Source organism: Corvus hawaiiensis, chromosome 3, assembly GCF_020740725.1.
Source record: "Corvus hawaiiensis isolate bCorHaw1 chromosome 3, bCorHaw1.pri.cur, whole genome shotgun sequence".
NCBI classification, from domain to species: Eukaryota; Metazoa; Chordata; class Aves; order Passeriformes; family Corvidae; genus Corvus; species Corvus hawaiiensis.
This window is the reverse complement of record NC_063215.1, coordinates 36011793-36025169: the sequence shown is the minus strand read 5'-3', so window position 1 is coordinate 36025169 and position 13377 is coordinate 36011793. Positions and strand designations below refer to the sequence as shown.

Sequence of the window (13377 nt, the reverse complement as noted above, 5' to 3'; positions counted from 1 at the left end):
GATGATTCACTGATAAATCATTACAGGCACTTAGAAAATGAAGTTTGTGTAACACAGCCAGAGCTAACAAACTGCATCATGACAGAGGAAAAGAAAAACAACAGAAAATATTTATTGACATAATAAGTGCATCATATAATATCTTAACAGAGCAACGGTTTGCATTTATTTTCTCAAATGGCTTGTCATTTTGCACAGTTAAAAATATAAAGTTTTCTGTCAGTCTTAAAAAAGCAAAAAACATGAAAGAATCCTCACAGCTGCTTCTGGAGGTTTTTAACCTAAATGCTCTGACACTTGGAGCAAAAGGCTGGTGCAAAGGGACCCCAATATACTTCCAAATCCTTTGAGATTAGAGTGAAATTTTAAGCTTTCAGTTTAATAACATTCTTCCTCCCCCCCCCCCCCCCCACCCTGTCATTCTTTAATCCAGGAATTTGTAGATGGAAGTATCTGCAATAATCTGTGCTTTAAAATTAGAAGGAGTTGATTAAATTTCTACAAATGCCAAACACAAACAGAAGACATTTGAAAAAAATTTATTACCTAGAATTTCTAGATACATGCAAAAAATGGAGCCAACATTTAAATGCCACAAGTCTGAGATTTTTTGTTGGATTTTTTTTCCAGTGGAGAACAGCCTTTACAGGAATCCCAACAAAAGGTTGGGTTTGAGAAACTCCCTTTACTCACTCCACTCTTGGTGATCCAGTGTACTGGGAGGTTCATACTGCCAAGACTTTTGGTCAGGACACAGATCTGCTGCTTTCCAAGGACCCTAAATGAACAGAAGCATAATCCCTGCAAATTCAGGCATGGATTGTAGATCAGGGTCAAAACCCCCTGCCTGCTAGTGTTCCCTGCCACAACCTGAGTCCTCTCACAGCCCCTTCCTTGTTGCTATTGGCTGGGAAGAAAAGCCCTGTCTTTAACAGTGAAAAATTGTTGATGAAACTTGTGAATTTCACATCTTAATTCATACTATTAAGTCTTGACCAGCTGCCTACTCTTTCTCACAATGGGTCCCTCTGCTACCTTGCAGTCATTTCATCTGTTACTTTGCACACTTTCTTTATCCCTTGCATACCATCTCCATCTTCCTGGTCTTCCATACCATCTACTTGTTCTTTCTTTCTGTTTTATTTGCTGTTTGCTGCCAGGTCATCCCTTATCAGCAGACTAGAAAGAACTCCCCAGCTGCTTCTTTCCTCCACATGTGGATGAATTATTTTTTTTTACTTAAGCCATATTCGTGCTGATTCATACTCCATACAGACACATCAATCTGCAAAATTAAGATTGTAAGTTATAAACTGAGTCAAGGAGTTTCTTTAAGCAATTATTACAGTATTGGGTACTCTATACCTCATATAACAAATAATTTTCCTATGTAATGTTGTGCTTTTCTTTTGCTAAGTTAGTAAAAACTTAGACTAAATTTTTCACAGTGCAGATAACCCCCTTGACTTCCACTGTGTGCCTCAGAGGCTCAGATTAAACACATCCACAAATACCTTGCAGAACCTGGTCTGGCTGTGTTAATAGCTTGCATACAAGGTTTATCTTTGGCCCCGAAAAAACTTACTTGTTCACTTTATAAATTCCAGTAGCCCTCTAGGAGAAAAGAGATTTGACTGAGTTTGTTTTTACCTAAAGCCAGGAATACAGTTAAATAAAAAGGTCTACTATACCAACTCTTATAGAAAAGCATTAGTACTGATGAAAACAAATGATGTACAGCCTGGTACCTGAGAGAGGAAAAATCCTTTAGGGAAACATCACAAGGGCTGGAAACACAGCCTTGCTGCTAGTGTCCTAGACAACAGCAAGATCTGATCTCTTGAGATCGTATTTTCCTCCTCGTGTTTTCTCATTGATAACTAGATAGTAACTGCCGGTCTTTAAGAAAATCTGAGATGGTCATGGCTCAGAAATTCTTGTCCCATTTGCAGTGGTGGGTACCAAGAGCTCTATGCAGCACAATGAATTCCTGGGATTGCGTGTAAGTACTTGATTTATGAACTATTCCAGAAGTCCTTGTAATAGATAGTCACAATGCCTACACAGAGCATTTCCTTCTCTAATAGACCAACTGGAAGACTGAAATGTTGCCTAGCATGCAGAGACAACAGGAAAAACATTTTGTCTGTGTCTTCTTGTACCTGCATTCCCTGGCCTGAAGGTGCTGACTCAATCAAAACTACGTGTGTTCTCCAAGCCTGTATATTTGCACGTGTTTGTGCATGTGCACTCAAGACACAGAGGTTGGTTTGTTTGTTTGAAATTAATTTTCATGTTGCTCTGGCCAACCTCTTTAATCTCTTAGCACCACAAAATTAAGCACTGAGCATCTAGTATTTATTCTCTGAAAACAAAGGGTTTTTATCAACCTGGTATGAGAACCTCAGGTTGTGGCTGAGATATTTACAGCAGATGATTATTATAACAAGACCATTTGAAAGCTGACATCGACATTTTTCATTCTTACCTTGCTCCCAATTCCCAAACTGATAGAGAAATAGGTTTTATTTCTTCTTCTAAGGAGCACGCTTAAATAAGACTCAACAAAACAAGGAATTTACTAAGTCCCCTTATCTTGATCAGTTTTAGACCCAAATCAACAATGATGATAATTGTAAAAAAATCCATGGACTTGGGTTGTCTTGTATTAGATTAATAATGTGGTACCTTATTTGTCACAGTAACTAGGAAAAAGGCACTTAAGAAAAACATTACAGAGCTGACTAAAGAATATTATAGGTCTGTTGCATAGAGTAAGAGTATTAAATACTGTACTGAGGTGATTTAAAATTGTCAGCAAAGCCACGTGTTAATAGAGATGTTAACAACAATAAAAAATAATTAACCCTAAAATCTTAGAGATTTATTTCTAAACTTTAAAAATTATTATTAGTTTTCTGCAAACAATCACACAAAATAAAATCTAAAAATAATAAAAGAAGAAAAGTTGAGTGTTCCCTGGAAAGGTTGACATTAAAAGAAATAGTTTCCTTTAAAGTGAGATCTCTTCCAGTTAATGAAATATTGTTAGGGTTATGATATGGAAGCAAGTCTTAAATTTTTATGCTTTGGCAATAATAGGACAAAGTTGCCTGCACATTCAGTGTGTCAGGTTATATACTTTCAATCATCTACAAAAAGAGTGGGTTATTTAAAATCATCTTATTCCATCAGAAGATATTACAAGCACATTTTAAAGATACCAACAAACAAATAATATTTTTAAATTTTGTTGTATTTTTTTCTCCTGCACAGGAAGAAAATGTATTTTGGTCAGCATAAATTTATGGTAAAAAAATGTAAATATTATGGTGGTGAATGTTCTAAAAGTATAGAAACCCAAAGGATATGATCAGAAAGGCACAGTATCTTTTTATGTTATTAGAGTAACATAGCACCATAACAATTCTGTGTACTTCAAAATCTTGACATAAAATAAAAGATATAGACTTGTATAGCAATCAACAACAATTTTTAAGAAGGTGGTTTGTGTTTAAAGATGTGTAAAAGTCAAGCTCAGATTGTGTCTTCATTAAATACATGGTTCTGCAAACACATTGAACCAAATTATTTGCTAACTACTGCTTCTATCTAAGATACCTTTTATAATGCACAGGATAGTTCTACCATTCAGAAGGTGCTATAATTTTGTTGGGAGAAATTTTTAGTTCACCTTGTAAATCATGTTGAGGTGGAGTCTGAATATAATGTGATTAAAACCACCCACTTTTAAAAAGTGTATAAAGCCAAACTAAAATACTGATTTCCAACTCCCAGTCTAATACATACTATCCTATCTATGAAGCTGAACTCGTATAAAAGTAATTTATAAAAACTGAAGAAATGTTTAGCACCCAAAAAATATATCATCTGTGAAGCTCCAAATGATTGTCAAGTAGCCACTTCAGGAGTCAGTGACTTCTCCCAATGGTAAAGCTAAACATTTGACTAGAAACTAAACCTACAACTCTCCAAATACTAATTGGAAGGCAAATGCATGTGTTTAAGATTTCTATAGCTTCTCAAAGAATATTTAAAGGCATTAAACTATGTCCAGATGTGTCTTCTTCTTCCAAGCATAGAAACTTTTGTTTGCTGATTTCTTTTTAGCTGTTTTTACTGAGCAATGAAGTGAATTTGTCTTTAAGGTGTAACCCTCAGCTACATAAATTTGGATTTTCCATCGGAGTGTTCCTGCAGCAACCAGAAGAGCAAGTTTTCCAAACTAACAATCATTAACTATAGTGCTGCTTCTCAACATGGACCTGTGGTCTTTAGAGAATGCCAGAATAATGTCTTGTTCTCATGCAGTTCTCTGGATCATTCTGCACATACAGTAACATGCTATATGCACAACTTGCATTTGAAGAATTGGAACAGAACCCTGAGAAAAGTAAATCCATTGGAAAAAAAATAGATATTGTTTAATAACATCAGTTTGAGATGTTTCAACCCTTCCCCTGGGGAAAAAAAAATGACAAACAAGTGCAGCCATTTTTTTTTCTCCTCATGAATGACTTGAATTTATCACAATTGCAAACATAAATATAGTTTGGGATTTTAAGTGCGTACTAGGTTGATTACAATTAGAAATATTTTGTCTCACAATTCTACCCCTCCCCCAGCAATTCAGCATTCCTCAAGTCACCATAGCACTACTTGTGAGCTTTGAGTCCAAAAACGTTCTGACACGGAGCGATGTTCCTCCAGTAACTGTTGCGGCCGACTTTCACTCTATGGCAGTGCGGGTGCTAAGCAAGGGAGGTTCAGCTCTCTTCAGCCTTGTGTGCAATTCTCATCGTTCCCATGTATCCAGAAGCAAATCTGGGCATATTTGAGAGGAGTAATTCGGACTGCTACATTGTAATCCTGCTGTTCACCATTGATGTCCACCCACTGATGGCCTGAGTAAACAGCGATGATCTTGCGTTTCCACTTCTTTTTGTTCGGCTCCTTAAGACGGAGATAGATCCCAGATCCTGTGGAGCCAGGCTCAGCATCACAGTACTGATAAAACAGATCATTGGACTCATCAGAAATGCTACAAAATCTGTAGACCAGCTGCCCAGACCGATCATTGTCAAAACCTGAGAAGTGGATCATGCTCCCAGGCATCATTTTGATTGTTGGGCTGATTCCCAGATCCATGTATTTCCTTTTGTGGGGACGCTTGAGCTCAAGAACAGCATAATCATAATCCAGGGCAATATCCCCAGAGACACCCTTAAACCAGCCTTTCGGGATGTGCGTACTCTTCACCCGGGTCCACTGGAAGGAGGGCATGCCATCTGAGGTCCCTTGCTTCCTCCCAGATCTCCTCTGCTTTCTCCCATCACCTTTGGATTGTCTTAATTCTGTGGCAGCTTTGGGATCCTCTTTGGCCGCAGAAATTTCTCTCCTACTTCTTTTAGCACCTTTGTGTTTCCTGCCATTGCCTCTGGATTTCATCTTCATCAGGCCCACCCTCAGTCTTTTGCTGCCCTTGACATAATCCTTGCCATTGTGCAGACAGTGGGCTGCTGTCAGCACGTGCTTGGGGGAAACGAGAATGCCACTGCAGCCGGTGGAGATCTTCACAGCTGTGTTGAACGGAAAGTTGGTCATAAACCTCTTGTCATAGATGCTGAACCTGCTGTCTGTTCCATATATCTGCCTCTTCTTTCTCGAAGGCCTTCGTGTGGTTGTGTTCCCAGCTGGGTCAAGCACTGCTCCGAGGACATTCACTTCAGTCAGGGTTCGTGTGCCGTTTTCAAAAACAGTCTCATAGGATAAGAGGTTCTTCAAGTCAGACAAGCTTGGCACTGGCAGTTTTCTTTGACATTCAATTCCACATACACTGTTCAGCTCTAATTTGGTTTTTGCTTCAAATTTAGGGCTGTCAAGGGAGAAAGTTCTTTCTCTCACAATCTGGGGAATCTTCTTTAAGTGCCAAGTAAAATCTTGTTCCGTTTCTGTTCCATTACTGAGACCCAATATAGGTATGAAAAATATGAATAGCAGTAACATGTGCTCCATTTTATTTTATTTTTTTCTAAAACAAGAAAGAGAGATTTGAAAATACACTTTGGAAATACACACAGTTATCTTAACATCTTTAAGTATAATCATGCAGTTTTAGAACTGACATTAATGGAACAGAATTCTATGGAACAGAACTCTGCTCAAAATAGATATGCCTCATATATTCCCTGTATTGCCTCTGACTCTTCCAATGGTTTCTAGCAAGATGGGTGCAGATAATTCAGCCAGCATCCATGCTGAGTTACCTACTGGAAGATGAAACCTCTTGTTTTTTCCTCAGTGGACAGCAGTCTGAGCCATTCCACTTGGTCAAGCATCCTGGTTTTATTTATTCCAAAGGAATGCAGTTATACATTATGTTTCTGCTTCTCTTTTCTATAGCTATATAGTTGAAGGTAGAACATAGTTGAAAACCCTCAGTGTATTCAAAAGCTGGCAGCCGAGCAGAGATGGATAGACAGACTACACTTGTGAAACTTAGGAACCCTTGGGAAACCAGACCAATTGTGCTCTTTCATGAAGTGGCCAAAAAGTGGCTTTAACTGACTTAAAAGTCACCAGTGCTTCTCCATTACCCACCCAGCTGAGAATTATGAATCTGTCTGTATGAAAAATGGCACTTTGCTAGCTGCTATCCCAAGGAAACCAGGTCTTCTAGGACAGACAGACAAGTGAGGAAAGCAGAATGTTGCTGGTGTAGAGGAGTCTCCTGGTTATATATACATGCAGCAAAGCTCAGCCAAGTAGGAGGGACAAGCCTGGTTACTCATCACATGCCTTTTTCAGGATCCCACAAAGGCTGTAGGAACTGTGCTGTCTGTGTCTTATGGTCACATGTGGAATGCCCCACCTACATGGGGTGATGCACCACACCAAGAGCTAATATTTTAAATGGGAAAGACAAAAAACACTGTTATTCCCATCTGTAGTTGAGAAACATGCAGGAAAAATGTAAAATTGTTAGAAGTCTGAGGCAGAGCCAGAAACTGAACCCAGAACTCTTGATTCTGAGCTCAAAACATTAAAAGACCATTTTTCTCCTTTGGCAGCACTGATGTCAGTGGCATTATCCAACTACTGGCAGCTGCCACTGGGAAACCTGTGCTCAGTTCCAACATCCTTCATTCCAATTACATGGAAACCTCAGCAGTGAAGAAAGAAAGGGTCTATGATTAAACTTTAAAAGCCAAGCAATTCAAGGATTTGTATGTGGTTAAGCTCTCTGGTTAACATTGCAATGGCAGTGTAGGCCAGGCCAAATATAACCACTTTCCTTAATTTTAGTTTAGAATAATAAAAGTGGTGCTCTCCAGTGAAACAGCCTGTCTACAGGCTAGCTGAAGATCTAGCATGAGAAATAGGGGTATATGTGCAACATATAAAAAGAAGAGGGAATATCACTTTCAAAGTTGTATAATGGACCAGTGACATGATTTTTGAGGCATCTTTACTCTATAGACAGATTTGTTGTCTATAGTAAGTAATAATCTTAATTTTTAAAACTTAAAATAAGCACTACAGTTCAACCACAGCTTGTTGCTTCTGATGCGAAAATCAGAGAGTGGATTTGTTTTAGCATAGTTTTGACACTTTTCACCCTTGCCAGAATGGAACACCAACTTTGAGCTGGAGTCCATTTACTAGGATAGATAGATAGATACACATATATATCACTTTTTACAACACAAAGAAACCCTCCCTGGCTTTAAAGTAGCTAACTCAGGTTTTGGAGAAGATGTGTGGACTTTCCTAGAACTTCTGGAGATTACAGTGATCACAGGTCTGAGTTCTGGGGTGTAAGTGGTCACATGAAAAGATATCAGGAAGTTTTGAAAGCAGAGGAGAATCACCCCAGGCACAAGATTTTGTAGAGGGATACCAGCTGTTCACACCAGTCTAGCTAATCGGTATAGCAGAAATGCGCGCATTTGAACATTAACTTTGATATACAAAGTTACCTTCAAAGTGTTGGTTCGGTTATCGCTCAATTAGCACTAAATCTGAGGAAGAATGACTATTTTACATATCTATGGGTACGTTAGAAGGTGCCAAAATAAAAAAATACTATAATGAGAACATTAAAAATACCTTCCTGGCCTGACCAAAGGCTTGCCTGTCCTAAAATCCTGTTTCTGACACTGGCTAAATGTGGTTGCCTAGGGTAGAGGACAGGAAGAGTGCAACCATGTATGCCCCTCCTCCCTCATGGTTTCTTAACTTACAAGCAGTTGTACCTGGTGGACTTTAAAGCAGAGGTAATTTCTGTAGTGTAAGGAAACCTTAGTTAATTTCTCTTCCATAGTTTGACAGTCTTCCCTTGAATACATATAAAATTTTGTAGCCATAATGTTCTGCATCCAGGAGTTCCACAGCTTAACTACACGTTGCATGAGGAAGCATCTCCTTTATTTCCAGCCTGTCACAAACTAGCATGGTTTGAGGATAACTAATGTTATATTAACGTAGAAAAGCTGGTTTAAATTTGCTTTGCCCTGATATACCTGCTGAACAAGACAGTTCTAATGTTAGGCTTGAGAATGATTTTTCTATTTTTCCCTAGAATACTCCTCCCTTTCTCAGCTGTTCCTCAGGGTCTGGATATTTGATTTCCTCTGTAGCTGAACTTTGTGAGCCCTAAGGAAAGTTCAGTCACTAACTGCTTGTTCATACAGAAAGTCTGGGTTGATGTCATTCCACTGTGATGGCTGAAGTCTTCCCAGATGCACTCATAACTAAGTTTATAGGGAAGTCCATGTTTTTCTCTCTGCTTTATAGAGAGACTTTCTGCAAGGAAATGAGTGGAGTACTATGGCTCCCTTCTGCCACTCTTTAGAAAGAAAAAAACCAGTCAAAGCACAGAACCTTCAATAGATGCCTTGGAGCCTTCCATTTGAAACACGATACTCAAGTGCTCACTGCTTACAAAGGCAGTCTTGGAAGCCAAGATTTTCCTCATTTATAATGAACCACTTGTCACTGGGAATGAACTAACTACACTTCAGGATAACTGGAAGAAGTTCAAGGAACTTAATAAACATGGTAATTCTCATTACAGACCAGAGCAGAGGTCCTGCTAGGCAGCTTTGTCGTTTCCAGCCATGCATTTAAGATCTGTTTACTAACCCCATCCCTACTGTTTAAGGGAGGCCGACTCCAAGCATGGGCAATGTCAGCAGCTGCCATGGTCCAGTACAGGCTGCTGGCAAACGGGAAACACAGGGCTCCTCTTGCCAGATGATGAGGATGTAAATGTGTAGATGGGTGCAAAGACAGCATTGCAGGGTGGGAGAACAGGAGAAAGAATACAGCCTCCAGAGGAAGGAGGAAATGTTCTGAGAAGGCTTCAAGCTGATTTCAAGAAAAAACCCTCAATCTCAGTATGTTACCCATTCTGCCATGCTGTTCTCCACTCTTCCTCCAAGCCCCTCTGCCCTCTCCTTTCCTTCACTCCTTTCCCATACAGATTTTGGGTTGTCTTATAGTAATTGGAATTCTTGAGTCATCTCTTTAAGGTAGGATGAATTGCTTCAGAGAAGACAAGATGGAAACCAGAAAGTGAGAGACATTCCCAGCTAAATGAAAATGCTGAAGTTCTTCCTCCAGTTTCCAAACCCAGCTGATAACAGGACTCCCTGTTTGGTGGCATTCCAGCTGCCAGGCGTATCCATACAAGTAAAACTATTTTCAGTTCTTTCACTTCTTGCTTCCAACATTAAACCTTTCTTGCATCCACAGGACAAGAACTACCTAATTTTTCAGGATATCCTTCAAATATTTTGTCATTATAACCTACCTTATTCCAGCTGAATGCATCTCAGATGCTCAGGAAAAGACTAGAATCAAGCAGAACTAGAAGAGGTTTCTCTTCAGGCTACCACAGAGGGAATTTACGTATCAGTGTAGCTCAGAGAGAAGAAAAGTTCTGTCCAGTTTCCTGGCAGTGTTTTATCTTGGTCTGTTCAGTGCAGCCTCTACTCCGGGGTTTCCTTCTTCTTGGAGGAGAGTTAATGCATTTCAAACTAAGCTTACACAATTTTAAATGCAATTTTCAGGCCATAAAATAACAGAGGCTGCTATTGTAACCATCTCCTTTAACTGCTTTTGGTCTTATTCTTGAAATGACCTGAAAGTTGGAATTCAAAGTTCTACTCTGACAAAGCAAAATAGACAACAAATTTTTGAAATCTCGCACTCCCTGGAAGAAACCATTGCCCTAATCTTACCTGCCACTTCTCCTCCCTTCCCTCTTCCAGGTGTGCTCACTTAGTACAGCAGTGCATGAATGTTGTCCTCCTCTCTGACTTGCGGGAAAAAAAACCCACTGCGGCTCCTGGCTCTTACAAAACTTAGGCAGCTTCAGTACTCATAGGAAGAACTAATTGTACGCGGCAGGCGTCACAGCTCGTTTCTGAAACCCCACACGCGGGGGAAATAAAGGCCCGTGGCTGAGTGGCGCTGGCGCGGGGCTTCCCTCTGGCGCAGTGCCCGCCGCGGCCGCGGGGCGGCGCTCCCGCAGCGCCGGCAGCGGCTCCGTGCCCGGCTGCAGCCCCGCTCCCCGGCCGCTCCTCCCGACCCTCCCGCGGCCGGGATCCGCTCCCCGCTCCTCCGGGCCGGCAGGAGGCGGAGGGGAAGGAGGTCGCGCCCAGGCCACTGCTCTGCTGCTGAACGGCTCCGGGGGTCCAGCGCTGCCAGGCGGGCAGCGGCCCCGGGACGGCAGCGGGCGGGCACAGACCGGGAACCGGTCAGAGGAGCGGCGGGGACGGGAGGGCTTTGCCGGGATGGCGCCTTCCTGCTGCCCTCTCCGCTGTTGCCGGCCGCTCCTATGTGTTCGCGTGTTAAAGCCCAGGGCTATCCTGGAAGAAGACGAGGATTTGGGGAGTAAGCCTTTAACTATCTCTCCTTAGCCATCCCCGTGTCCTGCTCTCCGTAGGAGGCTCTGCTTTTCCTCGCTGGATCCAAAGGAGTTTCCCTCTACAAAGCCTGCAAGTTAAATACCTTGGCACGGCTCTTTCATTTTTGCTATTCCAAGATAAATCTGCTTCCAGCAGTGACGAGTCTGGATGAAATTAGTGTCAATTCCAGAGGAGCGCGGAGATGGTAGCGCTAATACTGAGGGGATGAATCAGAATTAAAGGAGAGTTTGTTTTGAAGGGTGAAGAGGCTCCTTGCCTGCGCTCCGCAGAAGGCACAGCACAGAGGCAACCCCCCGAAAACCCAACAAATATGTCCCTTGCCTCAGTCCCGTTAAGCCGTCTTGTGAAACTGGCTCCAAATATTGAAAAACAAGGACCAGAGAAACGCGTGGCGTTTTAGTCCTATCAAAAATATATGCATCAGGTTAAAGAGGCAGGAACTTTTAAACAACACATCTCAGCTGCCAAACTCAAGGTATTTACATCGCTCAGCCCCTTCATATTTTAAAACGACCCGCGTAGGAAGAATGACACCGCAAAGATCTATCACTTTAGAGACACTGGTTACCTCGGACTGCCCGGTCCCCGGCACCAGGCAGTCCCCCTCAGCCCCCATCCCCAGCTCCCCTCCTGCCCCCTCCAGCTCTCTGCCTCTTCCCCCGAGGCCGACGCCGAGAAGGGTCTTGGTCATACCTGGCACCCCGCAGGACGGACGGAGGGGAGGGCGGCCGCAGCCTCGGGGCTCAGGCTCCCGGCTCCCCGCTCCGCGCCGCTCGTCCGCCGCCCAGCGCCCGCGGCTACTGAGGACGGGGCGGGGGGAGCGGCCAGGTCTTCCCAGGCGGGGGAGGGGATGGAAAAAGGAAAAAAAAAAAAAAAAAAAAAGGAAAGAAAAAAAAGAAAGAAAAAGAAGGCGAGAGGGAGGAAGCCGGGAGGGCGCGAGGGGGAGGGCTGAGGGGAGCGGAGGCAGATCCCGGTGTCTCCTCGGATGGGAAGGGAAGAACGGGCTCTGCCTGCGGGGCGGGGAGGCGCATCGCCCCGGCAGCGGCTTCTTCTCGGCGCCGAGCGCAGGGCCGGGGTGACCCGCACAGGAACGGGGCGGGAGAGGCTGCCGGGCCGGGGTGGCGAGGCGGAGGGACCCCGCTCCAAAGGAAGGGCGGCGGGGTTCGCACCGCTCCACCTGTGTGGGTGGCGGGACCGGGCGGCAGCGGGGAGGGCCGCTCCCCTGACCCGCCGGAGCGCTCCTGGGGAAGGCGAGGAGCGGGGAGTGGCGTTCCCACGGACCGAGGCTACCCGCTCCTCCCTGCCCTCGCCCCTGTCTCCCAGCCTCGCTCCTCTGGAGCGCCTCGCTCCTAAGGGACCCTCCCCGCCCTCCTCCTCTGGACCATCCCTGGCTCTTCAGGGCCTCAGAGCCCAGGTGAGAAGCACCTTCCTCCTTTCCTCATCACTCTGTTCCTCTTTGCCTTCCTCCTTTCCCTCGGTGTCCCTGTGGTCTCCCCTCCCAAGGCAGAAAGCTTTGTGTGGTGGTCTCTTCTCCTTGGATCACCCCCTGGCACTACAACAGGGTCCTCCCCAAAGCCATGCTGCCACACAGATTAACAAAGTGAAAAGCACCCTCACTAAGCACTTCTGCAAGTGCTTAACCCGAGCACTTCCATTGAGCTCATCTGCTGAAAACTCATTTCACGCTAAATGAAGGACCATTGATTTGCCAGAACCAGCAGGAAATTTGTGGCATTGCTGGAGATCAGAGTGAGATCTCCAGAGTGCTGCTTCGTTGTTTTAATCCTAGGCATATCCTTCCTTTAAAAGTCTTAACTTCCAAAATTTAGTGGAACCAATTATGTAAACAGATTGGAAAGAAGGCTTTGGCCAGCAAACTGCAGCCTGCAGTTTCATTTTGAAGACTGAGGCTCATTTCTTCAAAATGTAAATTTCGTTTGCAGCTCTGGTTTTGTTGTTGTTTGTATCCACAACCTAATAACAAAGTGAAATAATAATAATAACAATAATAACAATAGTAGTAATAATAATAATAAAATTCATGTGCCTAAGTAAATGAGCTGAAGAGTTCCCAATGTAATTAACAAGGCAAGACAGGAATGAGGGTAAGTTAGTTAAGTTTTACAAGCAATTTATTGAACATAAGAACTTCCACACTGCGTGAGACCATGGGCTTTGCTAGACAATATCAGGCTGCATTACTGAAGGCAATAGTCCCCTCCAGCACTTTCACTGCCACCAATATTTCAAACTCAGAAATTTCTGAGGCAGATGTAGTTTCTATGACCTTAGTAACCTTCACTGGATTTCTCTGTCAGGTACTTCCTCTCTTTAACCTACATAGATCTGTAGCATCTACAACTTGCTCTGGTAAAAAGTTCCCCAGGTCAAACATATGTTGTGCAAAATCTTGCCTCTTTTA

At 43.1% G+C, this 13377-nt stretch overlaps 1 protein-coding gene across 1 annotated transcript; it reads right to left on the bottom strand.

Annotated features, from left to right (window-relative positions):
* Positions 1 to 270: 270 nt before the first annotated feature.
* Positions 271 to 12172, bottom strand: PRSS35 (serine protease 35). The gene is made up of 2 exons (XM_048298422.1): positions 11649 to 12172; positions 271 to 6052 (listed from the first exon to the last, which is right to left on the bottom strand). Exon 2 carries the CDS (start codon positions 6034 to 6036, stop codon positions 4798 to 4800), a length of 1239 nt encoding a protein of 412 aa, XP_048154379.1. The 5' UTR covers positions 6037 to 6052; positions 11649 to 12172; the 3' UTR covers positions 271 to 4797.
* Positions 12173 to 13377: the final 1205 nt, after the last annotated feature.

What these genes read in the sequence shown, in the direction of transcription:
- PRSS35 (XM_048298422.1), bottom strand. Translation starts at nt 6,036, where the DNA reads ATGGAGCACATGTTACTGCTATTCATATTTTTCATACCTATATTGGGT.